At 53.1% G+C, this 27,798-nt stretch overlaps 1 protein-coding gene across 8 annotated transcripts; it reads left to right on the top strand.

Annotated features, from left to right (window-relative positions):
• The first annotated feature begins 1,182 nt into the window (after positions 1 to 1,182).
• On the top strand, positions 1,183 to 27,798 carry arhgap23a (Rho GTPase activating protein 23a). 8 transcript variants are annotated; one of them, XM_049744032.2, is made up of 25 exons: positions 10,530 to 12,330; positions 15,237 to 15,434; positions 16,535 to 16,565; positions 16,857 to 16,949; positions 17,124 to 17,202; positions 17,276 to 17,330; positions 17,953 to 19,450; positions 20,163 to 20,309; positions 20,991 to 21,102; positions 21,174 to 21,213; positions 21,436 to 21,573; positions 21,659 to 21,967; positions 22,047 to 22,108; positions 22,316 to 22,434; positions 22,517 to 22,635; positions 22,700 to 22,852; positions 22,928 to 23,006; positions 23,065 to 23,138; positions 23,207 to 23,296; positions 23,407 to 23,532; positions 23,648 to 23,689; positions 23,761 to 23,854; positions 24,271 to 24,295; positions 24,905 to 24,936; positions 25,022 to 25,169. In XM_049744032.2, exons 1-24 carry the CDS (start codon positions 11,707 to 11,709, stop codon positions 24,918 to 24,920), a joined length of 4,323 nt encoding a protein of 1,440 aa, XP_049599989.1. In that variant the 5' UTR covers positions 10,530 to 11,706; the 3' UTR covers positions 24,921 to 24,936; positions 25,022 to 25,169. The 8 variants fall into 8 exon arrangements, with proteins under 8 accessions (XP_049599988.1, XP_049599987.1, XP_049599989.1 ...); XM_049744031.2 differs by lacking the exons at positions 10,530 to 12,330; positions 24,271 to 24,295 and adding an exon at positions 1,183 to 1,411 and having other exon boundaries at positions 25,022 to 27,798; XM_049744030.2 differs by lacking the exons at positions 10,530 to 12,330; positions 24,271 to 24,295 and adding an exon at positions 6,025 to 6,606 and having other exon boundaries at positions 25,022 to 27,798.

The following is a 27,798-nucleotide window of genomic DNA, read 5'->3' as shown; positions in this document are numbered from 1 at the left end:
TGTCGTACATCATCTACATGCTGTGAGGATGACGGTGGCGGTCCTGCGGAGTGCGACTAAAAAGAAAAGGAGGCGACGCGAGGCGAGGCGAGGCGAGGCGAGGCGAGGCGCCTTTGGTCTGCATCCCTTCTGCTTCCATCCCGGACGAGGGTCAGGATGCGTTTATAGGCATTACGTAAATGGGATCATTTTGCCTATGTTTATGTTTATTTTGCACTTTTTGGAATATGTCCGAATATTTGTTGTCTGGTGACGTGTATAGTTATTGGGCCTCATCTGTTTCAGGGAGGACAACCAATGGCTGGACAATGAAGCCTCTCCATGCAGAAGCTAACGGATGGACTCTCCCGAATGATTCAATTAGTTCATCTTGTTTTTGTGACAAGTCAGCACAATACGGCTTGGAAGCACCTCGGTGGAGCATTCACAGTGATTTAAACTCACTTGTTTTTGGTATTTATTAGCTGTACACACGCATGAAGATCACCTTTCGGTTAGCACCAAAGCTTACTTGCTGGCATTGTATTGCTTAAAGATTTTGTGTTCATTAAAGATGATTCAAATGGAAGTCGTGGTAGATGTGATGTTTTTTTTAGGCCAGCACGGGGCGCCCTTTGACAGTTTTTTGGGGGTTTCTGATGACTTCACCAGGTATTTTTGTAACTAGTATTGGATATTTTTTTGCCAAATTATCTCAAGGCACTACTTACTGTATTTCCCCCAACTTCGTCGTGCACCTGAACCTCCCCTTTCACCGCCGCTTATTCGTAAATGCATCACGTCCGGCTTGACTTTGAAAGCCTTAAGGGTGTGTGTTTGTCTCACTCAACTCTTCACTTGTGGAGTTCCTGTTATTTGCTGGTTGGGAGTTTCCCACGAAAGGATGTATGGGTCATCCCCCCCTTGCGCTCAACAGGAATGGCCGGGCCTAAAGCAAAAAAGAGGACTACATGTCCCAACATGCCCCCCTCTCGCTGTTTGTAAATCCATCCAATAGCGTGTTGGTTGCTGTCGTCAATGGCAACAGAGGTTTTTAGTGAAGGAAGCATGAGAGGGACAGCTGGAGCGCGCGCGAGGCACAACTCCGGAGCCAGCCAGCCGGCCAATCAAGAGGCGGCCGCCCTTTCCGCTGCTTCCCTCTGATTGGCTACCCTAACCCTCTGCAGCGGGAAAGGGGGAGGGGAAAGGAGCAAAGGGAAGAGACGAACAGCAATGTGTGTGAGCGTACGACACAAGAGAGCGGGAGTCTTTTTTTTTCGGTGGCGAGGATTCCCATCAGGACACGGGAGAAGCCGGGAATAGAACGTGGACGAGAGTTGTTTGGAATACTACGCGGGGAACAAGAAGAAGAAGAAGACGAAGAAGAAGAGGAAGAGGAGAGCCGTCATGGCACGCTGAAATCATGGAGCAGGTGAGGATGCACAGGGGGAAAGGGAAGGGAAGGGAAGGGTTCCATCTCAATGCTTGCATGACAACGTTACTTTGCTGCCCTTCCTTCCATTGACGTCCCTTCGAGAGGTAACGCAGCCTCCGCAGATGTGCAAACAAGTGTGTACATCCCATGACCTCATCCCGCCCGGAAGCGGGGTGGTGAGGGAGGGAGGGAGGGAGGGGGGACACGCCCTGGCTGGCACGGCCAGGGCAGGGCAGCGCTTCGGTTCACGCCGTTGGTCTCCCCCGAACTTAACCTGCCCCGTGAAGCCTCATATAGCAGAAGTGGCGATGATGTCATCAAGTGATGCTCAGCAGTGTCACAATAAGTGTTACGCTATCAATGCTCGGTTTATTAGGTACACCTGCACGCGCGCTAATGCAATGCAATGCAATGCAATGCATTGCAATGCAATGCTGTATTGTATCTTGCAATGATATTTTGGGGTAGAAGTTTTCCTTTTTTTTTTTTTTTTTTGCTGTCCAATAGAAGCAGAATTTTCTTCACTTTTTATTGTGATGCACTATTCACTTGTCTGCAACAACATTTAGGCTTTTCTTGTTTATTTTTCCCTCAAAATACAGACAAAAAATATGAAACACTTTACAGCTCTGAATACACATTTGGATATCAAAGTCAAAGTCAGCTCTATTGTCAATTTCTTCACATGCCAAAGACACACAAAGAAACCGAAATTTCGTTCCCCGCTATCCCATGGTGACAAGACATGGCACGCAATAGACAATCAAATAAAACAACAGCGTGCTGAATAAATAACGAGTAAATAACCCAACAAACAAATAAAGTATGTAACTCTTGTACTAGGTTGTGCAAGTGTACCTAACGTTGTGTCCGTTTGTTTTGAATGCTAGCTTTTAGCACAACGGGAGGGAGGGAGGGAGGCTTAAATGCTATTTCTAAGTTGATGACTCCTGTCATTCGAACACGAATATGGTTATCCTACTTCCTGTGGGTCATGTGACTCGGTATTATTATTGCTGTTTAGCAGCCAGCAAGGCCGCTTTATCTTTATCTTTGCCTTGTGTTTCCCCCTCTGCAAGTGTGTGTGTTTGTGCGGAAGATGACTTTCAAGGATAAACTCACTCACTGACATGAGAGTCAAGCGTATCCAGGCAGAACTCCCACAGGCGCACGTGGAATCGACCTTATGCCGGTTAGCCGAGCTAGCGTAGCGCTGTACTGTACAGTAGTGGCAGCTCCATGTACACATCAGAGATGTCAAAATAAATACGCATGTCATGCGTGTTGTTAGACTTTTGCAATAATGGAGTGTGCGAAGGAGGAGGGCACAGAATTAGGGCCAGCGCCCTCTTTCTGCCACATCCTTCTGGATCGATGCGAGGGGAAAAGGAGCGCAGGCCGAGGCCAGGCGATGAGCCAAACGTCGACATTGCTTAGGGTCAACGCGCTTTTTCGGTCAACGGTCATTAAGGTCGACCTGGACGGGCGGCAAGGGAGAACGTCTCCACGGAGGGCGGCGGATATGTACTACATACTACTAGTTGACCTACTATACTAGATGACTTGCCACGCCTCCACATATTGTAGTATTTCACGTGGCAGGAAAAGTCGAGAGCGACCGTGCGCGGCGGCGGCGTCCAAGCGCCTAATGAGTCACAACTGTCCGACCGAGTAGGTGAGAGGGAATGTGGACAAATGTGCGAGAGAGAAGGATCAAGGAGAAGAATGAGCATGTTTGTGCGCCTGCCTGCCTGCCTGCCTCCCTCATGGTGGAACAGGTGGTCTAATCTGACAGCCCACCCCAGGAAAGCCCCCCCCCCCCAACTAGCTTCTCATCTTGGAATGTTTTCTTGTTGTGTTTGGACGAGTCAGAATTTGCCCAAAGCCATTTGAGTCAAAAAAAATCTATTTCTTTGGAAAATAATTGTGAATACACTTGCTTCTTAGCTTGGTCAAACTAAACTTGTATGTCAGGGTAGGACTATACGTTCATGGGTGTGTGTGGTGGGTGGGTGCATGCGTGCGTGCGTGCGTGCGTGCGTGCGTGCGTGCGTGCGTGCGTGCGTGCGTGCGTGCGTGCGTGCGTGCGTGCGCACTTAGCGTTTGTCCAGTACAGTACAGCGTCCGTGTTGCTAATATGCAGGCAAAGGCCAATGTGGTGGATGCCCGCAGGCTCGCACAATGGCCAGATTGTCCCGGGACGCAAAACTAGGACACCCGTCTCTCCAGGAAGTAAACAGATACTGCTTTACGACCATTACTACTTTGTGTCTCACTATTAATGTGTGTGCGTGCGGGGGGGGGGGGGGGGGGGGGGGGGGGGGGGGAGAGAGAGAGAGAGAATGAATGTGCAGGGTAGTCAACCTTTGTTGGCAGCATTTTGTTTCTTGTGTTTGTTTTTCCATTGTGTATTTATCTAATTGATGTAGTTTTGACTTTATTATTTTTAAAATGTGTTGAAATGTGATTTGTCCCAAATGTTCGAACCTAAACCAGTTGACTAGGAGCAGAGGAATACATTTGGCGTTCACTCTTCGCATGCTATATTGCGCCCTCGTGTGGCGTACATTGCAAGTGCATCCGCGTGTGTGTGTGCGCGTGTGCGTGTGTGTGTGTGTGTGTGTCTTCCAGCTAGTGTGGTGGGGATTATCTCTTTCTGGAGGACGGACGTCTGTCTGTACAATGAGCTAGCTGCAAGAGAGCAGATGGTGTGCTCTTTTTCTTATTCTGACTTCAGTCTGACTATTTCTTTGTTTTATTGCATCACTTTTTCTCTTTAGCCAGTATGTGAACTTGAGCAAACTTCCTTGTTTTCAGTTTGAATGTAAATTAAATGCAAATGTATTGTAGTAAAAAAATTCCAAGAATTTCACATTTTCATACATTTCAAGTTTGGATTTTCTACCTCCTCCGTATAGCCTGACCTATGGAATCTAGGACGTATTCTTCCAGACGCGGTACGCAGACGTCTGTTTTCCAGTAAGCCTCATCTATCCGCTCTTCGTCATAATTAAGACACTCAGTGTCAAGGAATTGCGAGGTTGCGCTTTGTAAATATTGTGGGCGATAAAGAGACAAAGGGCTTCCTGAATGACAAACTCTTTTGTCCGGGAGTCACATTGTCCCATCGCCGCAGGAAGTGACGGAGCCGAGTGGACGGGAAGCGGAGCTGTGAAAGGTGCGGCGGTGGCGGCGGCGCTGGCCCTGGCACTGGCACTGGCCCTGGCCCTGGCCCTGGCACTCTGAAGAAACAGGAAAGTGCCGGCCGGGTTGCTCCTGGAAGGATGACTCAGCCCCAGGATTTATTTTCATTCTCACAAGAAAGGCGAGAGGAAAGGGGAAGTTTTCGGGGATTGAACGATATTTCTAGCCACAGATGCCATTTATAAGAAGCGCTGAATAACCCGGAATGTCGCTCCTGTCAGCTTTGTTTTATTTTTTCCCCATGCTGCCAAAGTCGCCGTAGTGGTTTTCTTGAATCGTTCAATCAATGATTTGACCAAATCTTTGAACGAGGCTGCAATTTGAACTGAATTGATTTCAATTGCCGTTTTTGAACTGAAACGACATGTATTATTCCTTCATTTATATGAACGTATTATTGATTGCATTTGATCTTAGTGTCATGATCATCTTAGTATCATCATCATCATCACCCAGCGCTCCGCCTCCCCTCATCATCTCAAGGGGGGGTCTCCGTGATTGGTCTCCCGCATGAGCAGTAATCGCTAGTGGAGGGAGGGAAACGTGCGCTCGGTCAAGCGTCTAAACACTGACGCTTGTTTACGGCGTTGGGCTGAGCACGACATTATGTCACGGCCCCCCTCCCTCCCTCCCTCCCTCCCTCCCTCAGGAGGGTCTGACCCTCGCTCAGATGGTGTCGCTTCACTTTGGCGTCATGGATTGCAACGGACGGAGGAGGCCTGTAAGTGCATGTCATCATAAAGAATGAAGGGATTGCTTTGAAACCTAGTAGTATATATTTCGAAACAATTTGGGACTGGTCTTTGAATTCACATGTTACCGATGGCGTAATGGCAGCCACACGGGCCCTCATCGTGGAGCCTCTTCAACGCTTGCGTTGCGTTGTGTTGTGTTGCCCTTCCAATTTGCTCTCGTTGGATCACGTCCTACCCAAAGTAAAGTGACTTGGCAAGCGGGCTGAGCTTCAAGCTATTATGTCCACGAGTAAGCTTCCCGTGCTTGTCTAAAAATACTTTTTCCTTCGACACCTTTCCCAGAATGACTCCCAATTGTAGCGTGCCCCGCGAGGAAGGGGAAGGCGGGCGGTCGGTCAGTCGGTCAGTCGGTCGGTCGGTCGGTCAGGACCGCCCGCCGTGTGCATATTTGTTGTCTTTGTGCTTAAGATGCGGGCCGGGCCGGGCCGTTATGTACACTTAGTATTTGCGATACGTTTTAGACATGCAATTTTAAATACACAATGTATTTAAAAAGTGTGTTTTAAAAGTTGTTTAAAACGTGTGGGGTGGGTTCAACTGCATATGTATATTTATGGGGGGGAAAAACATATGTAGTCTATCACTGGATTTGATCATGGCAGGTGAGTGTGGAACTTCTATCACAGATAATTAAAAAAAAAATAAAAAATGCTGACCAAACTAGTTTTTGCTTTTACTGGAATAAAAATATTCAATACACTAAAGTCCGTTGTTCAATCTAGCCATCTGGGATTCTTCTGAATCACTCGTCGTGCTAGCGCTTTAGTTTGAATCGCTACTTCCGGCGCCTTTTATGTTGTTTGCCGCTGACTTGACGGAAACGGCCAACCACCGAAGAAGGGGAAGAAAAAGTCGTAGAAGAAGGAGGGGCGGCGGGCAGCCAGGCTGGGCAGGACACGGAGTGGAGTGGAGTGGAATGGAATGGAATGGAATAGAATGGAATGGAATGGAGGGGGCAGCCCGCTCAGAGACACACGCAGAGGCGATTGTCTGGGGGAAGTAGTAGTAGATAGATAGAAAGATAGAAGGAAAGAAAGAGAGAGAGAGAAGCGGCGATGGTGCTGGAGTTGAGGAGAGAAGGAAGGATAACAACTCGAGCTTCTCCTCCGAGTTGTTAGGAAAAGCCCTGCCTGCAAACGTGTCTCGTGGCCACCGTCCGACAGCCTCCGCCGCCCAATGAATGGAGTTGCCTTCTGCCTTGTTGGAATACCTCCCTACTCCTCCGAGCTGCACGTAAGTCAACGCCGCCCGCCTTGTTTTTTGCGTGGAGGACAACCGACCGAGTGGAGGTAGCGGTTGTGCGAGCGAGCGAGCGAGCGTTGCTGCCTACGGGGAGCGCTGACGCCGCCGCCGTTGTGCCGAGCGAGCCGAACGAACGTGACTCCTAAGCCGATTAACAAACAGCACACGGACGGAGACTGCAACTTTTGAAGCCTTTGTTATAGCATTTTCGCGGCGTTGCCCGGAGGGACCCCAGTCTGACCAGGGCTAGGGCGAGCCTTTTGTCCGAGTCGATGCTGCATGGCGCGGCAATCGCGGAGGGGAGGGCGGACTGGCCTCGGCTTGGCCGCCTGTCAGTCCGAGCGGGACGTCCCGAGACGGGATGTAGTGACACTCCACGGAGTGACTCGCGAGGGCCTCATATCGGCGTCTGTGCAAACGTTATGCTGACGCGACGTCGTCAAATTGCGCTTCGGGCAAAGGTGAGGCAAGCCAAATGGGTGGCGGTGGTGACGTCACAGCAAATGACAAGATGGGAAAAGTGGGACCGATGCAGTCAGTCAGTCAGTCAGTCAGACAGTCAGTCAGTCAAACATCTCAAGCTATCCCTGGCAAACTTTTACATGGCAAGTTCTTAAAAGTCATTTTCCCACCCCCACACGCGTGTGTTGTGCTCAAGAAGCTCTTGTGTGGTGTTTTGGGGAATCATGGCGGCGTTTCGTGTGCCATCACAACATTGGTGACTATTCCTGATGTCACCAGAGTGAGTGACAATACAGTTTTCCACTTTGAGTCTTGGGAGTATTCTGTCTGGTCCGTGTTTACGTTCCCATGGCTGACATTTTGGTCTGCATTAGGAATCTTCTCATCCACATTTTGATAGCCCTTCTGGACATTCTGATCTCATTTATGGACACTCTCGTATTAGTCCACTTGAGGATTATAGCGGTTTGCTCTGAATTGCCATGTGGATAAAAGCACTACCCGTTTTCCTGTCATCCGTGCTCCTTTGCAGCATCAGCCAGGCAGCCACGCCCTGCTCGCCAACCAAGGCCGGCCGGCCTGGCTGCCTGCCTGCCTGCCTCCCTGCCTGGCTGGCTGGCTGCAAAATGCGTCTATTGATCCAAGTTGCCGCTCGGTCCTTGCGATGGAGGATCGTGCGCCGTAAGACAATACTTCAATAAAGTTGGATTGAATTGGTGGAGGTTATTTACGGACATGAAACACGCACACATGCACACTGTCATTATGTTTGCAGCTCTGTTATTGTACTTGGTCTGCCATGTTTGCACGCGGAGGTTCTCCACACCAGCTGCCGTTGTGGTCGCGTCGAAGGACATCCGTCGTCATCGACCTTGTCGACTCGAGCAGAGCGCCCATTGTTGTTTGGTAAACCTGTTAAAGGCGATTTTTTAAAAAATGTATGTAAAAACAGAACCCCCACCCCATGTGTTCCCCCTGCCGGCGTGCTTGAGAGATGAGGCCATTTCATATATTCCGGAAAGAAGGACAGGTCTGGTCTTGTTGGTTCAGCATGGACTTGGCTGTTCCATTGTGCGCTGGCTGGCTGGCTAGCTGGCTGTCGCTGGCTGGCTGGCTGCGGCTGCTGTGATCCATCCACTTGACAACATTGTCATCCACTTTGGGAACATTCTAGTCTAGTGTCCACGTTGAGGATATTTTGGTCCGCTTGAGGAGCATTATGGTCCACCGTGAAGACACTCGGATGTAGTACGTCAGGTTTTTTTCTGCTCATTTTGTCACTTCAGAATCACGGTTATCTTGTGTCCAATGAAATCCCCTCCAGGCTTGAAAGTGGAATGTCAGCAGAGGAGGGAATGAAGAGAATCCATCCCAATGATTCATGACCACAGAATGATGCTCATGGAACAGGTTGGGAAGTTGCTCGGCAAGTCCGGCAGACAAGTGAAGCCGAGTGACGTGCCACTTTCCACTCATGTTGTTGTTGTTGTTGCTGCTTGCGGACCGGACGGGACCGTCTTGACAGTCCGAGTCATGGGATGGAAATTAGCGAGAAGCTAGCAAAAGCCGCAGAGAAGCTAGCGTCACAATGCTGCCATTGTTTACGTTCAGTGCTGGCATTATGTTGTCGGTGCCCACGTCCACGTACGTCATCTCCACAATGCTCTGCATACTTTCTTTTTCTTGTCGTTTGCTTGAGTTCAAAATTCGGTTCATTTAGAACGCAAGAATGTTTCCCAACAAAGTGAAGCGGCGAGTTCCCAAGGCGGACCTTTAAATTGTGTCCTCAAGGTGGAGCAGAATGCGCTTGTTGTGCTCAGCTGAGCCAGTTTATTAAGAAAGTGGATGGATTTCATGCTCCACATGAAGATTCATCAAGCTCCCGCTGCAATCCCTCCCTCCCGCCATCCCTCCATCCATGTTGTCGCAATGATGGCACGGCACGCTCTGCTCTGCTCTGCTCTGCTCTTCTGACCATCTTCAAAGAAGCGAGCGAGCGGCAGCAGGCTGGGAACGACAACTCTCACTCGGGTCCTTTTGCAAATAGATTTGGGAAAAGCTTCACGTGCATTGGCACCAGGTGGAATTTGGAGTGCGTTACATACGTACGCATATCCTCGGAGAACTCCCTAAATGGTCTGGACATGGGCGCACCTCCTCCGGAGCACTTTGGAGCCCTGATGCGTGGCAGGAATGCACAAACCAGATGAGCTCAAATGGAAACTCCAGGCGGCCCGTGTCGCTGGCTGTAATAAACTCCGGGGCTCCGGCCTCGTTGGCCACGCCTCCCCCAGTGACGTCACCGGCCAATGCCAAATTTATAATCTCACCGGTGTAATTACACAGAGGCGGGGATGAGCTAATTTTGGACATGCGGGCCTCTGGCTGCCCAGATGCAGAAAGAAGAAAGGGAGGGAGGAAGGAGAGAGCAAGGGCAGGCTCTTACTGCAGCTCAGACGTGACCGCTCTGATTGCTCCCAGCGGCTGTGGTCGGCACATGGATGGGAGATGAAGCGATGGAGAAGTGTGCGGGGGGGGGACTTACGCTCCCCCGCTCCCTTTCCAAACGGCATCATCGTCACAGGAAGTAAAGCTTCCGAAACTGCAACTGCCGACGAGTGTAGTGCCACATTGGTCATTGTGAATGCTTGTCTGTAGCCACAATTTTCAGAGTAAATTGAGCTAGAACTCTCTTGTGCCCCCCCCCGCAGTCTTTTTGAAAAGCTTAACCTTTCACCTATAGTCAGTCCATTTGAAACGAGTTGTGGTTGCTCTAAAACTCTGTAAAAGTTGCCTGGCTTGAGACAGGCCCCGCTCCCATTGTTAGCTGAATGTGGACGCTCGACTCCCCTTTTAAAAGGTAGGGATTTTTGTTTGTTTCCGTCATTATCTTTCCTCGTCCCACGGCAGCTCAGGCCTGTTTGGGATTGCTCAGGATTCAGGATGGCTCGAGTCACGGCCGCTCCGGATGGCCTGCGCCTCGGCGTTGAATCAGCATCCCGTGATACCGGCGCTGGCGTGTCACGACAAGCGGGGGAAAATCGGTCAGGAATTTGCCGTACAGGAGCGAATTGGAGCGTGTCTGCGAGGGAATGTGTGTCACGGCCGGCCGGCTGCGGGGGGGGGGGGGGGGGGGGATGATGAAACCCAGCCGACCGACGCAGCTCTCCAGATGTCCCCAACATCTGGCATGGCCCTTATTGCCTTTATTTGATGCGATTTGTAGTTGATAGCAGCCCTCCCTCAGCTGTGTCAGGCCCAGTGCACACGCTGGCTGGAAGGCTGGCATTGGCGGTGCTGTCCATGAACGCGGTCCCTCCCTCGCTCGCTCGCTCGCTCCCTCCCTCCCTCCCTCGCTCGCTCGCTCCCTCCCTCCCTCCCTTGCTCCCTCGCTCCCTCCCTCGCTCCCTCCCTCCATCAGGCCCAGTGGTGGCTTCCCTCTAGTGGCCGCCTGCTGCTAACGGCACCCGGCATGTACAGCCAGCTCCGCTATCACTTTTTTCAGCCTAAGGCCTTTTTCCTTGTCGTTTATTTTCAAGGGTTTTTGTTATAGTATTTTAGTTCTTCTATTTTTGGTTATTCCTTGTCTACATTTTGTGTTTTGTTTGTAATGTCATAATTGTGGGACGTTTTCTGTGTTGTGGTTATTTTTCTAATTATTTGTGGCAATATTGTGGTTTAGTGTCTTCATTTCATCACATGTTGTTCATTCTATTGTTTAGTCTTGGCCCTCAGTTCCAGTTGGGATAAAAACAAAAGCAAACAAACCAAAAAAACAGGAGGGCTGAGTTTTGTTAATCTGTTGGCCCAGCACTGATGATGTGAGATTAATCACTATCATCGGGCTAATCTGATGGAGCAAGCAACACATGCGCTGTTGTCCCCGCAGCGACACCCAATGGATGTTTGTAGTGGCGCACTTAAGGCAGGGCCGCTCGACGCGCGGCGGCGGCGGCGGCGGCCTCTCAGCCAAATCGTGCAGCTGCGCCGCTTAATTATATACAATAGCCAAGTGTATTTATAGTTAGCCTTGAGTGCGTGTGCTAACAATTGTTGCACGCAAAGTGACAGCGTGTTTTCTTTCCATTTTTATGACCTCCATTGTGTAGTCTTAAAAACAACAAATCAGTGTAGAAGGCTGAAGAAATCATTTTGGCCAGCGAGCATTTTTGTGGCCAAATGTGTGGCTAGAATGACAACAACAAGCAAAATGTGTACTTTTCATGGCACTCCTCTTCGCCATTGCTCTTTCCCCATGCATGTCCTGTGTGAAGGCAGAGAGAAGCAATTTGGCGCATTGGAACAGACACACTGTCCATTCTTGACACTTATTTGTGCGTGAAGCAGCCGAGCATCTGGACACGTGCACGAGCCTTTGCTGGGACAATTAACGATGTCAACTTGAGTGACTCCAACGCTGAGCGCCGTTTGGTGCATGCATGGGAAACTTGTTTTGAAAAAGAATATCGGTCCAGTTTTGAGGCGCTTGCTCATTTCATTGAATGACAAGTTGCGCTTGCAAAATCGTTTCCTCTCTTGTCGAGTACCACTTTGCGTCAACCCGCCCACTTCCACACGCACGCACGCACGCACGCAGCACACGTGCTGCCACGGCATCTGCCCCGCGTGATGTTTTTGGGGATTACACGAGTTGTTTCTGCCCTGGTGGAAGTTGACTTCTGGTGGCTTGCTGACAGAGATGAGAGGATTTGTCAGCTTTTAGCCATCCACAGTGAAGGAGGAGGAGACAAGCCGGCCGGCCAGCCAGCCAGCCGGCCAGCCAGCCAGCCAGCCGCTGTGTGTGTGTGTGTTTTGGGGGTGGACGCACCGCACTGGCTTTGTATGCAGAAGAGCAGCGGGTGGGACGGCCACGCTGTCACACTCTCTCTCTCTCTCTCGCTCTCTCTCTCTCTCTCTGTTTCTCTCTCTCTGCCGCTCGCTCTGTCCAGAGAGCGTACGGGATTAAGACTTGCCGAGGGAGATGGCAAAGGGAAGTCCAGTCAAGTTCCAGATCCTCCACTGTGTCCCATGCGCTGGGTTAGCCATGCGCACGTGAGCCAGCGCCCCGTTCCCATGCCCGCCGCTATGCTCCCACGCCCCGTGCCGGTGGGGTCCGACTGGAGCTTCCAGAACCCGGTGGGAGTGGACTGCAGTTCCCCCGAGCCTCGCTGCATCTGGGTGGCGGTGCTTCGTGGCGTCGCCGGGCCGCCGATCGCGCCCGTCGGATGTCACCACATTTCCCGTCAGTTGAGGGTAAGGCGAGGAGGGCGCGTGCGAGCGTGCGTGCGTGATGGTGGTGGTGGCGTGACGTCACGTGATTGGTTGCAACATTTAGGACTGACTGCAGCACGTGTTGTCGATTTCAAGGCCATAATTAGCATTTTTTGCAGCAATTTTGGTCCAAAACTAGTGGAGTGTATGGCTGAAATATTGCATCTTTCATGAGAAAGCATTGTAGATGTGGCAAAGTATGTACATAGTCCTTGTGATTTGGAGCAAAGCTTCTTTTCTTTTTTGGGCTTTGGTAGCCTTCAGAAGCCGCTAAAAGCATCTTTTCTAATCTGGATGGACAGTATGCCGTCATCATCATTGCACTTTTGGGCCTGCTGCTACTTGATGCGCTTTTAGCCCCACTGCGCCCAGCCCAGCCCAGCCCAGCTCAGCTCAGCCCAGCCCAGCTCAGCTCACTAAATGTTGTCACTCATTTCCAAAGTCATTAGTTGCATACTGGTGCCATTCACGCTAGCGTAAGAGTTGACAAGAGTTTGCCTGGTAAACATCGGCCGCGCATTCCCGAGGTCCCGGCCGCGAGCGTGACCTAAACCCCGACCGACCGACCGACGGAGACGGCTGAGCGTCCGTGTCCTGCGACCTCTCGGCTTTTCCCACAATCACGCTTGAAAACGGCTCGCTCCACTCTGTATCATCTTCACTTTTCACGCTTCCTCTCTGTGTTTTTCTCCTCGCCTAAAATGGCGAGAGCACGGGTCGGAGGTCACGTAGCTCCGGCGGCCCCCCGCGACACCCAAAAATGTTGACGTAGTACATGCGGCTCATTTTATTTTGGAATGGTGATCACGAGCGGAGGAGCCGGTTCCCTGAGCAGAGCTGGTATCCTAGACGTGGAGAAACCGGTTCAACTGATTTGCCCAACTGACATTCAAATGATCCCAATAAAAGCTCACCTTGGCCGCTTGAGGAATCACCCCGCCGCCGCTGCCACCGGGCGGCGGTCATCGGGATTAAAGGCTCATTTGTCAGCATTTGTGTCGGCGTAAAGCTCCACTTTTCAAACAGGTTGCAGCTCTCAGCTGCCCCATTGTTGCAGCGGGCCCGAAAAGGGGGCTACCACTTTGCTATTACGCCGACTGGAGGCATCAAATTGTCATCAAAGTCGAGCAAAACGGCATTTCCTTCCTTGTATTTGGACACACGACATAGTATACTGTATGTATTTTCTGTGTTCACTTTGACTTTGAGCTCGGCCGTGCTAGCCACTGGTCAATGAGGTGCTCTGCCCTGAGCAGCGTCGTTGATTGAACGGGACACCAAGGAGATTCGCACACGCAAACGGCATCGTTTCTTGGTTGGCTGCTGCTTTCAAAAGAGTCTGTTTTTCATGCTGCTTTGAAAGACTCAATTGCTCATATGGGGGGGGGGGGGGGGGGCTATCTCTTGTTAGCTCACTGCTGATGATGCCAACTTGACTTTTGAATGGTTTCCTGTGCAGGTTGATCCCGCTTCCCTCCCGTCATGGAGTGAAAAGTCACTTCCTCCAAAATTGAGGACGAGGCCAAAATATGCACTCCAATGGGAAGTCAAAATATGGACATAGTCACTCAACTGAAATAAGTCTTAGTCCTAATCCTTGCGTGTGTGTGTGCCTGTGTGTGTCCCTCCCCGTGCACAAGGTGCACAGCTCCGGCCGGACGAGGCTCCGGTGCCGCCGGCCGGCCGGCCGGCTCTGACCCTTCGGGCCTGTGCTGCCGTGTTTGAGCTAATGACAGGTTTGGCTGGCTTTTCCCGGGCGGGCGGGCGGTCGGGCGGGGCCGTGCGGTGGAAAAGCGGCGTGCCGGAGCCTGTCCCTTTGCCGGGACCCGATACTCCACCTCCTTCTTTCTCTTTCTCTCTCGCTTCATCCTCTTATTCACGTTGGCGTGTGTTGCGACTTGTCCAAAGTGCTCCCTCTGAGGAATTTCTCATTTGGCCCTCCTTCACTTCCTTTTTTGGCCTGTTTTTTTTCTCTCTCTCCGACCAACATCCGTGTGCCTCTCTCTCTCTCGCGCTCTCTCGCTCTCTCTCTCTCTCGCTCTCTCTCTCTCTCTCTCGCTCTCTCTCTAAAAGGTTTTCCTGAATAGAAAGTTTTAATGCATTGAGTATGCATTAAAATGAGTATTTCATTTTATGAATGAAACGTCAAATACGTTTCAAAAAAAGAAGTGATATCATTCATAATCCAGTGGGCGAAACGCTCTGAATGTTCTGCTATTTCCACAGCGTTGAAAAATGGAGGTGTTTTTTCCTGATGGAAAATGAAGGAGAAGGGTGAAGGAGGAGGCGAAGGAGCAAAGTAGTGGAAGTTATTTTTAGGCGCGTCTGGTTGTCCTGCCCTGTAACGCGAGCCCACTTCCTGCCTCCGGCATGCCACTTCCTGTTGCGGTGCACCCACCTGCCTAAGCGCTTGTGTGTTGTCAGCCATGTGTGGTCATGCTTATGTCAGGAAGTGAAGTTTTGACCAAACAGACATTTAAAAAAAAATTCGGCAGTAAAGTTGGTAAAACAGTTGCCGAGACATTTCGCTAATGCTAGCTTAACTGGGTGACATCACACACCGACTGCCCCACCAAGCCTTGGCTTGTTTTTTTGTTTTGTGTTAAATCGTGGGAAAGTTTCATTCCGCACAATTTTTGTAGCTTTGAAGTTGTTGGGGCCATTTTGGGCCCCCCCCCCGGCTCCCGCTTGTTTGGTCAGGTGACAGCGTGTGATTGACAGATGTGAGTCTCCAGGGCAGCACGGGGGTGAGACTTCTGGTGTGTGTCTGTTTTATTGACTCAGCCTTTTGGGAATGACATCTTTGGAGAGAGGCTGGGAATCTCCAAGGTCAGGCATGTGGGCCAGCATCCTTCCTGACACATGGATTCAATGCAATCTCTTTGCAGGCGAAAGGGCGGAGGGATGCTCTCTCGTCGCCCGCCGCCACCGACAACAACCCCCGGCCGCCCGTGGCGACCCGGCCGGGCGTGGCGTGGAAGGGCCCCCGCACGCTGGTCCTCCGCAAGAACTCGCAGGGCTTTGGCTTCACCCTGCGCCACTTCATCGTTTACCCTCCGGAGTCCACCCTGCACAGTGAGCTCAAGGTGAGAAATGATCTGACATTTGAAACTTGCCAATTCAAAGAGAATCAATCCCTCAAAAAAGTGAAGGCCACACCGTCGGAACAAATTGATGATTGCACCTCCATGGTTGGAAACCCTAACCGTCCTCTCTGCGATTGTTCAAATCCAGCCCAAAGAAAACCCAAGGTCCAAAATCCAGCATGCAACAGCGGAGGCAGAGGAGCATTGGGCTCTATTGTTCCAGCGTGGCCTGGTAGCGCCCGCCCGCCCGCCTGCGAGCGGCACCGCACCGCACAGCCGGCCAGCACAAGGCCTTCCATTCACTATCATAATAGACGGGTTGTTTTCAACGGCCTGCCTCCGCCATCTGGAGACGTTTGCCCACACGCACGCACGCACGGTCCCATTAGCACGGCTGAAAAGTCCTCCTTCCCGACCTGATCCGACCGCGTTAATGATCTTTGCTCACTTGAGCGTTTGTCTCGACCCGCTTGACCCCGCGCCCGCCGCTGAGCTACAGTTAGCGTTATCTTGCGCACAGTAAGAACCGGGCAGAAATGGAGACCAGGTGTGCTAGAAAAAGAAAGGCGCAAGAGGGACCTGATTGTTCTCGAGCAAATTCAGATTTGGTTCTGCGCCTTAACTCGTCTTTTTGACACCAAATGAAATTCTGGAGACGTCTGGGGTCTGTAAGGGTCTCCTCCGCTTTGTGTAAAGCCCCGGGCGGCCCGCGACATTGTGCGCAGCCAGTCAGGAATTAGCCCACTCAGCGAGGCCTAAAGCCCACACTCAGCAGAAAGTGTCCACTCAGCTGGCTGGCTGGCTGGCTGGCAGGCAGCCTCGCAGGCAGGCAGCCTCGCAGGCAGCCTCGCAGGCAGGCAGGCAGCCTCGCAGGCAGCCTCGCAGGCAGCCTCGCTGGCAGGCAGGCACACTGTGTGGATTGCGTCATTGTGAAGCCATGTTAAGTTGCTGCTTCAAAGGAAAACAACGTCAAGCGGTGCACCCAGAAACTATTTTGCTATGTCAAGTGCAATCAATCGTTTTCCCCAAACATAATGACATGTGTATCAAAAAAGGCAGGCTGGCCCATTGGTGTAAAATTGCCATTGTTTTATTTGCAGGATGAGGAGAATGGCAACGGCAACGGCAAAGGTGAGCTGTCTTGTTTTTCCTCCCAAGCCACGATGAAAAAGCATGCAAATTGCAGTCCTGTGGTAGAAAATGGTATTGTCTTTTTCTTTGCGAATGTAAGTCTTAAGGTGATGAAAAGGTTCGGAATGGGGGGACTCGAAATGCACAGCTCCTGATTACTTCCACTCTGCAGCCTCCTTGCGCCCTCTACAGCAACTTTGCAGAAGTGCCTCTAAAAATGGGCCATCTGGAGGAGGACTCCTCATTTCGAAACGTGCGCAAACGTATCGATTTTTTCTTTGATTTGCGCAGCTTACCAGAAAGGACGACTGGAGCCGATGGACACCATTTTTGTGAAGAATGTGCGGGAGAAAGGTCCTGCCCATCAAGCGGGCCTGTGTACCGGTAAGGGAGAACGCCGTCCGCTCCTTCCGCGGTGGCAAAATGTTAGCAAGAGCATAAAGCAACAATATAAGGAACATCGGAAAATGTTCAGCGCAGCCCGAATGCGGGGAATGCCTTGAGCCCGCCCCCCTAATAGGAGCAGCAAAATATTGGGAAACATTATTTGTCCGTCAGGTGATCGTCTGGTGAAGGTGAACGGCGAAAGCGTGCTGGGAAAGACGTACTCCCAGGTGATCGCCCTCATCCAGAACAGGTGAGAAGCGTTCCAAGCCACGCAGACGACATGCGTGAAAGAATTGACGCACGCCTCTTCTATTTGTCACCAGTGAAAGTGTGCTGGAGCTGTCTATTATGCCAAAGGATGAAGACGTGCTTCAGTTGGTAAGTGGGACTTGCTTGACCACGACACAGAAGAAAAACATTGGCGATCGTTTTGGAAACAGAATGCTCCAAATCGCTGTGCCTTGTGGGAACCTTTGTTAGACCGCAAATGTGTCCACGTTCCCCAAGCAAGAGTTGTGCATTGTCAACCTCCGTCTTCTTCGTCAACTGCATTCCTGGCATGACGTCACTCCTCCTGTGCACTCCCACTGGGCGGAGTGACACACGCGTGCGTACACACAAGCACAGAGCGAGAGAGAGAGAGCGAGAGAGCGAGAGAGCGAGCGTAGCCGAAAACAAGATCAAGGGAGCCAGCAGTCAAATAATAACTAGATTGGATATATTCAACGCAAAGAGGAGACACGTATACGACTTTGGAATGTTTTGATGTTTCACAAGGATTTGTTGGGCAACATGTAAGTCGTGGCGGCTTCAGTCAAGAGAGTTTGTGGCCGCCGCCGCCGCCACCTCCTCTCCTGAGTGGCGCGTTTGCGTCTCCGAGCCCGTTGCCATTTTGAACGCGCCGCGCCGTCTTTGATCGTGTTGTTGTCGTCGTCAAACTTGTTCACGGCATGTGAAAACAGCACCTCAGCCGCCTCACCTGCCTTGGCTTTTGTCGCAGGCGTACTCGCAAGATGCCTACCTGACTGGCAACGAGCCTTTCTCGGGGGGAGCTGAGAACCTGCCGCCGCCGCCGCCCCTCTGCTACCCTCGCGCCATGTCGCCCGCAGGCGCTCCCCCGCCTGCCCCCGTGGGCCACAACCAGCTGGATAATTGGAGTCGCTGGCCCGGTTCCCCCGGTCCCTCCTCGCCCTTGGACAACCGCACAGCAGCCGCTTGGCAAGACGGCCGCTCGGTGGAGCCCGGCGGCGCGGCGGCTCGCAGGAGTCCGGCCCGCCGCCGCCGCCACCGCGCCGACGACGACATCCAGCACGGCATGAGCGGGCAGCAGCCTCAGGGGCAAAGCAGGGGGCGCTCTTACTCGTCTTCATCCTCCTCGGCGGGACCTTTATCCAGCAGCCCCTTGCAGGTCCACTACCCCGATCGCCACCACGGCGCCGACGCCGCGCGAGCCCGCCCGCGCGAGTCTCACCCGGGTCACGACCAAAGCCAGCGTTGCCAGCGAGCGCTGTCAGAGTGGTACCGCAACCAAGTGCCGGAACGCTCCGGACGCAGCGTACGGGCGCGCCAACGGAGCTACTCGCAGGACCGGCTGAGTGAGTCCGGGAGGCCTCCGCAGCGGGCGGGCGGAGGCTGGCCGCACAGCGCCTCCCAGGACACTCTGCTGTTAGCGCAGCCGTCGGGACGCTGTGAGGAGTGGGCCCCCGACTACTACGCGAGGACTCGCTCAGAAAACCTCCTGGTGCACTTCCACAGCCACGGACGTTCGCTGGAGATGTTGGACCGAGCCTCGGCCGGCGCGCAGCTCTCGTCTCGGTGGAACCGAGCGCCCAAGCCGCCCCCCAGGACCGACGTCCACCAGAGGCACAGCGGTCCGTACCCGGCGCCGCAAGCCGCCCCCGTGGCCCGACCCTCGCACTCCAAGCAGAGCCATTGCCCGGGCCAAGGGCAGCAGGCGCCGGCGGTCCCCAAGAGCAGCAGGCGGCTTCCTCCGGTCCAAAGCGCCGACGAGCAGCCGCTGGGCTACCGCAGCTACAGCCCTTCCTTCTATCGTAAGACGGGACGCATCATGCAGCAGGCCCACTCTTTCAGGGACCCCTCGTACTCTGGCCCCCACTTGAACTGGAACAGCAGCCCGCCCGAGGGCGCGGCGGCCGGGCCCGAGGGCGCCGCCGCCCCTTTGGCCTCCACCTCGCCCGAATCCCAGGAGAGAGCCTACAGACCCACCAACCACGAGCGGGGTTCGGCTGAGGTGGCGGGGCAGAGCCAGGAGGTGGTGATGCGGCAGAAGCCCCCCAGCGGACGGAGGAACGCCATGCGGCACCCCCACTACGCGCTGGCCATGGACGGCCTGGAGCCCTCCTTGTTCTCGCCGGAAGCCCCGGCGGACTCGGCGGCCACCTCCAGCTCTTCGGGAGACACGGCCGTGCTGCCGTTCAAGGCCAACGGCAAGCTGGTCTCCCCGGAGGACGATTCGCTGGCGTCCATCCCCTTCATCGGTAAGCGTGCGTCTTGACTCTCAATCTTATCCTTTCCCAATGTGGGTGGGCTCATTTTTGACTGAAAGCCCAGCCTGTATCTGCGCATGGTCAGTCAGTCAGTCAGTCAGTCAGTCAATCAGTCAGTCAGTCAGTCAGTCAGTCAGTCAGTCAGGAGACGTTGCGCCCGCCCAAACGCTTGAGCGCATTCTTGCGGCGCGGCAAGTCGCAGCACGTCCAAGCGCCGATCTCTCGATCCGTTCCCCGTTGACACGCTTGGTCACATGCGGCTGGCTGTTGGGCACAATGTCAACAGGCACACGGCACTTTTTGGACGGATGACAAAACGATTGGCGCTCGGATTTCAATTGGCGGCGGCGCCTGTCTTTGCCGAGACACCACGTGGATTTTGCGTGCGTTCTCTCCGAGATCCTGGCCCATCCATGTGTGTTTTTTTGCGTGGCTCATATGTTTGCGCTATTCTCCCTCCACACGCGGTTGACGTTGGAGCAAAAGAAGCCGTTTCTGCTCAGCGTGTAGCAGCACGTTTGCATGTTGCATTGAGCGACACCGCTAGGAAAGTAAAGCAATGCAATTTGTTGCCGAAAAAGATTCCCTTCCTCCTAATTGGTCTTCCTAACAACACCTAACTCACGGTCCTCCTCTTCCTCCTCCTCCTCCTCCTCCTCCTCCTGCTCCTCTTCCTTTGGCGCGCCATCTTTTCCCCACGCAGACGAGCCCACCAGCCCGAGCGCTGACTTGCGCGCCCGCCACGTGCCGGCGTCCTCGGTGGTCTCCAGCGGCGGCACGAGTTGGGCCTCGGCCGCCGGTCCCGCTTCCCCCACCTTCACCTTCCCCGCCGCCGCCGCCGCTAGGCTCAGTGAGTGGGCCCCCTCCCGTGTGTTCCCCGCCAACGCTGCTGCTGCTGCTGCTGCTGCTGCTGCATGCCTTGCTTCTTTCTTTCCTCGGCCGGCTTCATCAGCTTGGAAATTAGAATCAAATCAAGAGACTGAGTCTCGGAATGCTCGAATGGTTCATTTGAAAATACACTTTTGAAAGGAATGAGTCCATGTGCCATACTCAAATAGTTAGTTCGTAAGGATCGTGTGAATCAATAAATTTTGAGTCGAGCTCATTTTTTTTACGAGACGGATTTGGGGAAAACTTGCTTTCCCGTTGGACAGAAAATGACTTTTGATTATCTCTTGATTTGATTTTTTCTTTGGCATGCTGCACGTTCTCAACACAGTTGTGACCACAGCGGTTTGGATTTTGCAAGGTTAAAACGTCAACAAGTGAGACGGTGGCGGACACCTGAGCACGCTTATGGCCGTCCATCTTCCCGCTCCCTCCCTCCCTCCCTCCCTCCCTCGCTCCCTTTCCATCGTCACCTGGCCGATGATTGGCATTACATCACCATTCTTGATTTTCAATCCATCCATCCATTTTCTTTCTTTCTTTCTTTCTTTCTTTCTTTCTTTCTTTCTTTCTTTCTTTCTTTCTTTCTTTCTTTCTTTCTTTTTCCATCTCCACCGGGCCGGCTCACGGTGTGGCCGAGCAGGCGCTATTAAATCAGGTCGCCGTTCCTCCTATCTTCTAGCCATCACCGCAGAGCGCTCCAAATCCTGCGACGAAGGACTCAACGTTTTCCGGGACGACGGCCGTGTCTTCTCGTGAGTGAATTTGCGCCAAGCAGCTCATGGCTTGCAAGTGATGTCATTCAGGAGCCTTTGTTTTCCAACAGGAGGCTACCAAAGAGAGTCAAGAGCTTCTTCACTGATGGGGTAAGTCAAATCAGGGAGTGAAAACACTCCTTGCTCCCTCCCTCCCTCCCACAAAATGCTTGATTTTGCCCTGACAAAGAGAGAAACGGTCTCCTTTCGAATTGGATTCTCACTCCACTTACTCATCAGCCAACTCGAGAAGGTTTCCACAGCCAACTTGTCGTTGCGTTTTAGCGCCCTCCGCTGCTCGATCTGCAGAATGACAGCAGTTGTCTTTTTCAGTCTTTGGACAACCTGGGCACGGCAGAGGAGGTGCGCTCCAAGCGGCACTCCACCTCCGAGTTGGGGAACATCACGTACAGCGACATGCGGCGGGAAGGCTGGCTGCACTTTAAGCAGATCCTCACGGAAAAGGGCAAGGTGAGCAGTAAAGCAAGCGCAAAACAACAACAACAACAACAACAAACCCATTGGACTACCGCCACTCTCTCTGTCTCCGTGGCAGAAGGTGGGCAGCGGCATGCGCCCGTGGAAGCGCGTGTTCTGCGTGCTGCGCTCGCAGTTGCTCTTCCTGTACAAGGACAAGCGCGAGGCGGTGCTGCGCGGCGCCACGCTGGGCGCCGGCGCCGAGGACGAGCAGCCCATCAGCATCCGCGGCTGCCTGGTGGACATCGCTTACAGCGAGACCAAGCGCAAGCACGCCCTCAGGCTCACCACGCAGGACTTCTGCGAGTACCTGCTGCAGGCCGAGGACCGGGACCACATGCTGGACTGGATCCAGGTCATCAGGGACAACGGCAAGACGGAGAGCGAGGTGGGCGTCGGCGCCGCCGCCGCCAAATTCAGGGCGGACGGAGAAAAAAACAATTGCTCTTTGCTCTCGCGTGTTGCAGGAGCTGGGCCTTTCCAGGCAGGCGCTGATCAATAAGAAACTTAATGACTACAGGAAGCAGAGGTGAGGCACATTGAGTGATTTCCCCACGCTAATGCATTTCAGCCAGTGAGCGCTTGCATTTCAGCTCATATCTCCTCACACCTTGTTGACTCTCCTTCCCTCCTCACACCTTGTTGACTCTCCTTCCCTCCTCACACCTTGTTGACTCTCCCTCCCTCTCTCCCTCCCTCTCTCCCTCCCGCTCTCCCTCCCTCCCTCCCTCCGCAGCCCGACTGGCAGTAAGCCCGACTCTTCGCCCAGGATGTCTCGCATGATGCCTCCCTTCCTGCTGGCCAAGACCGACAACGCTTTGGGGGCACCGCGCTCGCCCAGACCTGACGGCAAAGGTCCCCATCATGACTGATTCTGAAATATTTCGTCGGTAGCCAAACTCATTTGTGTTTTTTCCATCTAATGTGGCCTCCTCAGATGAAAGCAGCCCTCCCAAATCTCCTTGGGGAATCAACATCATGAAGAAGAGCAAGAAAGCTGGACCCAAAGCCTTTGGCGTGAGGCTGGAGGACTGCCAGCCGGGGGTCAACAACAAGGTCAGCCCCCCCACCCTTTCTCTCTTGCTCAGAAAGGCTCACATCCCCCTCATGTGCGCATCAGTTCATCCCGCTGATTGTGGAGATCTGCTGCGGCCTGGTGGAGGACATGGGTCTGGAGTACACGGGCATCTACCGCGTGCCCGGTAACAACGCCATGGTGTCGCTGCTCCAGGAGCAACTCAACAAGGGCGTCGACATCAACCCGACAGAGGAGGTGAAAGGAGCGCTTGAAGACAGCGTTCTCCTCCCGCAGAAGCTGAAGCCTTTTTCTTTCCCTCGTTGCGGACAGAAGTGGCAGGATCTCAACGTGGTCAGCAGTTTACTGAAATCTTTCTTCCGGAAGCTTCCGGAGCCGCTCTTCACCAACGGTAAGTTCTGCTGCACGCACGCACGCACGCGCACTCTGACACTGTGTCGTTTTTGCAGACAAGTACAACGATTTCATCGACGCCAACAGAATGGAAGACGCGTCGGATAGGCTGAAGACCATGAAGAAGCTGGTACACTCCATTGTGTTCACGCTACTTGAAAGCAGCCGACTCTGTCCTGATCGCTCATCATTTTGTAGATCCGAGACCTTCCGGATTATTACTACCACACGCTCAAGTTCTTGGTGTGTCACTTGAAGACGGTGGCAGACCATTCGGATAAAAACAGGGTGAGTCGCCGCCGCCCAGCTCGAACGCACTCCAGCGACAAAGGACTTTTTCTTGTAAACGCCGTGCGCTCGCTGGCTGGCCGGCCGGCCGGCTGGCTCGCTGCGTGCAGATGGAGCCTCGGAACCTGGCTTTGGTGTTTGGGCCCACGCTGGTGCGCACGTCCGAGGACAACATGAAGGACATGGTCACGCACATGCCAGATCGTTACAAGATCGTGGAAACGCTCATACAGCATGTAAGCGCAGGCACGCTGTTTTGCCCTCACACACACACACACACACACACACACACACACACACACACACTGTCACTTTACACATTCAATGTCATGACGTGATTTTTTTTGGCAGTACCTCTGGTTTTTCAGCGAGGAGACGGACAAGGAGGAAAAGGTTTGTAACCATCAAGTCTCAATGTATGGGTTATGAATCAAAGAGGCCTAATGGCAAGAATTTGTATCCAGACACCAGTGGACACTGAAGACGTGCAGCCCGCCCCTAACATCGACCACCTGCTTTCCAATATTGGGCGGACGGCTTTGTTCGGCGACGCTTCAGGTGAGCACCGCCGGCCGCGGCTAACGGCTAAAGCACCCTCCTAGCTGTAACGCAAGCAGAAAGGAGAAGGTCAAGCCGCCAATGAGCGTCGCTATGCCAGACAGAGCACGGAGAATATTGAGCGCGTCGCCTAAACCTCAAATCAGCTCCTGCCTGCCTCATTTTCATTTGAAATGATAAAATACTAGGTAGGCTTAGATAACCTTGGTGATGACGTTTATACCTGCACCTTGTGGAGCAGTCCGTTGTGTCACATCCTCCCTCCCTCCCTCCCTCCCTCCCTCCCTCCTTTCCATGTAGCATGACAACTCAAGTTGCTCACTTAGCCTTTAGTTGAACTTTTTTCCCCCTGTCCTCTCTGCTTTCAATTTCTCTCTGCACATTGCTCATCTTGTGACTCTGCTTCACTCTCTTAGCTGAGCCTGTGGAGCAACCGCTGCGGTAGGACGCCAACATGCGTGTGTGTGTGTGTGTGTGTGTGCGTGTGCGTGCTTGCTTGTGTGTGTAAGTGTACGATACGAGTGTGTCATGGTGACAGTGTGATCCCCCCCCAGTAGCTTTGTCAGAGCATATTGCCTTCACTGTCCTCAAGTGTGTGTGTGTGTGTGTGTGTCACTGTGATAATGCGACTTTTCCGCCACCTAATAGCCAGAGGTTTTTGTGAGAGCATGTTGCCTTCACCGTCCCACGTGCGTGTGCGTGTGCGTGTGTTTTCTAATTGCTGCATTGCTCTGTCACTGACTGCAATGTTTGATGATCCTTGTGCTCTTTGTTTTTTTCTTTGAAAGTCTCTTCCTGTGTGCATGTGTATCAAGTCAAGAGGGCACAGAGGAAGTCAGCCTTGGTGTGTGTGCTAGTCTGTGAGTTAGGAGTGCAAAATTGCTCTGCTGCCCTCTATTGGTGGCTGGCTGTGACTTGCAGACAATTGACTTGGTAGCCCCGCCCTCCATTTTGTTGACAGGACTCCATCGCATCGCGCCAAGTGTCTCTGTGCCCTCCTTCCCAAACTTTTTGTCAGCGCTACTAAATGTCCTCTTCTTTACCTTTCAGACTCCACCAACAGTGACTCTGCCAAATCCAAGGTAAATAATGATCAGTAACTCTCTCCAGCCAGCACAGAATCAGGAGTGTTGCAAAATGCAGTGTCTCGTCTCGCCTCTGCCTCAGGGGTCCTGGGGTTCCAAGAAAGACCTCACCGCCAAGGACTTCCTGACTCTGTCCATCATGTCGGCGGTGACGGGCCGCAAGCGCCGCAAGCGTCACAACGCCCGGCGGGTGGGCAGCAGCACCGACGACGACTCGGAGCACGAGCCCGTCAAGACGGAGGAAGAGGAGGAGGAGGAGGAAGGGGAGACGGAAGAGGCGGCAGCCGGCAGCGCTCCTTGTGCCGAAGGAGAGCAGGAGGAGAAAGAGCAAGTGAAAGAAGACCAAGAGGAGGAGGCGCTGGCGGAAAAAAGTGGCGAGGAGGCGGGAGGAAGGGCGGACGCCCGCTCCATCGTGTCGGGCTACTCCACGCTGTCCACGTTGGGCCGCAGCCTGGGCGCGGACGACGCCGACGATGAGCACAGCGAGCTGGTGAGCGAGACGGACAATGAGAGTGGCTTTGCCTCACGGGAGCGTCCCGCCAAGCCGCCGCCCCGCAAACCCTCAGCGGGCGTGACGCAGAGAGCCGGCGGTGGCGACGGAGGTGGCGACGGCGGTGGCGACGGCGGTGGCGGCGACGGCGGTGCTCGCTCCACCACGCCGTCGTCCACGTCTTCGTCACACAGGCTGCACTCGCGGCCGTCCTTCAACTCACATAAGCTCATCCAGTGCGACACCCTGGCACGCAAGAAGATGAAGGCTCGCTCGCTCGACCTGCTGGAGATCCCGGCCGCCACCCCCGAGGGAGACGCCACACCCAGGACAAGGAGCCACACGCCGTCGGGGAGCAGCCAGGAGAATCTCCGCCCGTCCCGGGTCAGGCCGGCCGCCCCGCTGCCGGCGCCCCCCAGCGAGGCGACGTCCTTCACCCCCACCGCCTTGGTGCGCCAGGCACGCCTGATGGGCTCGGCCGACGACCTGCGCAGCGCGGGCATGCGCAAGCCGCTGTCGCCCGAGAGCCGCCGCAAGAGGCGCGCCTGGCGCCGACACACGGTGGTGGCGTCGCCCACCGAGGCGCCGAGCGACAAGCGGCCGCTGGCCGTCACGGCGTTCCCGCTCTCGCCCGTCAGCCCCAAAGGAGACGACGGCGCCCAGCCGGAGTCTTCTGGTCGCCAGACGTCCAGGTTCCACCAGTACCTGTGAGAAAAGACGCCTCCCGCGCCTGAAGAATCTGAGACCCCAGTGACGACGGCATCAAGTAAGGCTCTTCCGGGTCCACATGCCACCACTAACTGCTGATGCGGTGCCTCATGCTCGTCGTCCGCGACAAGCCGACAGGATCCCGGTCGTGCCACCGTCACCGAGAGGGGACGCGTTGTCAGAAAGCAGCCAGGTGACTCTCAGCCTAGCCTATCGCAGGCCGGCTCGCTCGCTCGCTCGCCCCCTCCCGCCCCCCAGCTGCGGGTCAGCGCGCGCACTGGCTAGTTTCATTGGTGTTGTTTTTTCATGTGAACCCATTGCCAAAGCTTTCTGGTTTTGTTACTTCTTTTTGTAAATGTGTACTTTTCTGAGGTGGAGACCCTCTGACCTACCTGATCAGCGCCACTACGACTGAGCAAAGGTTTTGGGGCGCCACCACACTTGTTTAAATAGCAGATGTCCGTCGGGAGTGGATGAAGGTAAATGACCAGCAGAGGCGCTATAAACCAAAAGAAGTGTCCGTGCAAAAAATGAATGTCGTGTTTAATTGTTTAGTCAATCGAGATTGAATATTTAGAAAACATTTTATTGTATCCGTCACAATATGACAAAAATAACACGGCACCAGCATGCATGGATGCCCCCCCCCCACACACACACACACACACACAAAAAAACAAGGTTTGCTATATACCTTTGCTTTTAAAGTCACTGTTCATGATTTTATTTTCTTTAAACAGGAACACATCTAATTGATGAAAAAATAACAAAAGTAAATGACTAATGAAGCAATCCATTAGCCCCTCAACGGGAACATTGTTTTCGCTCGAGGCGCCACTGGATATCTTAGATTGTAAGTCGCTGTAACGATCTTCCCAGTTTGAACATGAACACTGTGCTGAAAACATGCAGATACGAGTCAATGCGCTCAGCTTTGATGGTGGCCGGCCCAAGACTTTTGCTCAGAGTCCCCTTGAGTTGGTGCTTTTTCTTTCATTGTTGTTGGGAGAGAGAAAAAAACTGTTTTGCTTCCTTGTTTTGCTTCCTTTCCTTCTGCTATTATATTGTAATATTTGTATAAAGCCTTGTTAAGTTGTACATATGAAAGTTTGCTTCTTAACCTTAATAATACTCCTTTTTTAACGGTTTACAAACATTTCTTTCGCCGGACGCTACTTGAAACGTTCCCTTAATATATTTAAATATACAGTATTTTATACGTATATATTTTGTATTGTGACGTCACTGCTTACAAAGGCCTTTTTGTGTCAGGATAGTCACTCGTGTTAGGTTTTATGTCGACGCTTCCGCTTGTCACTTCCTGATCACAAACCTCACAACTTTGCGTTCAAACAAGTGCCTCCTTTCTGGAATGTTCCGTTGTGCCATGCTGGCTTCTTATCTCCTCCTTCTTCCCCAGCTCACCTCCAAAGATGTGTACAATGATTTCATAAGGGGGGGAGAAAAGAAAAAGCAAACGATGCACTCACTCTCCCGTGTGGTGTGGCGTAAACTAATACGGTGTCGCTCGTATGTTGTACATAGTTCATATGTAACATATTGCCCCTCGTGTGTACATTTTTGGAATGGCTCATGAGTATAACTCTGCTCTGCTTAGCTTATTATATATGATGTAAATAAAACAGAAGTATGTTTAAAAA

Source organism: Syngnathus scovelli, chromosome 16 (assembly GCF_024217435.2).
Source record: "Syngnathus scovelli strain Florida chromosome 16, RoL_Ssco_1.2, whole genome shotgun sequence".
NCBI lineage: Eukaryota > Metazoa > Chordata > Actinopteri > Syngnathiformes > Syngnathidae > Syngnathus > Syngnathus scovelli.
The sequence above is the reverse complement of the archived record's forward strand: the minus strand, read 5'-3'. Positions and strand labels throughout refer to the sequence as shown.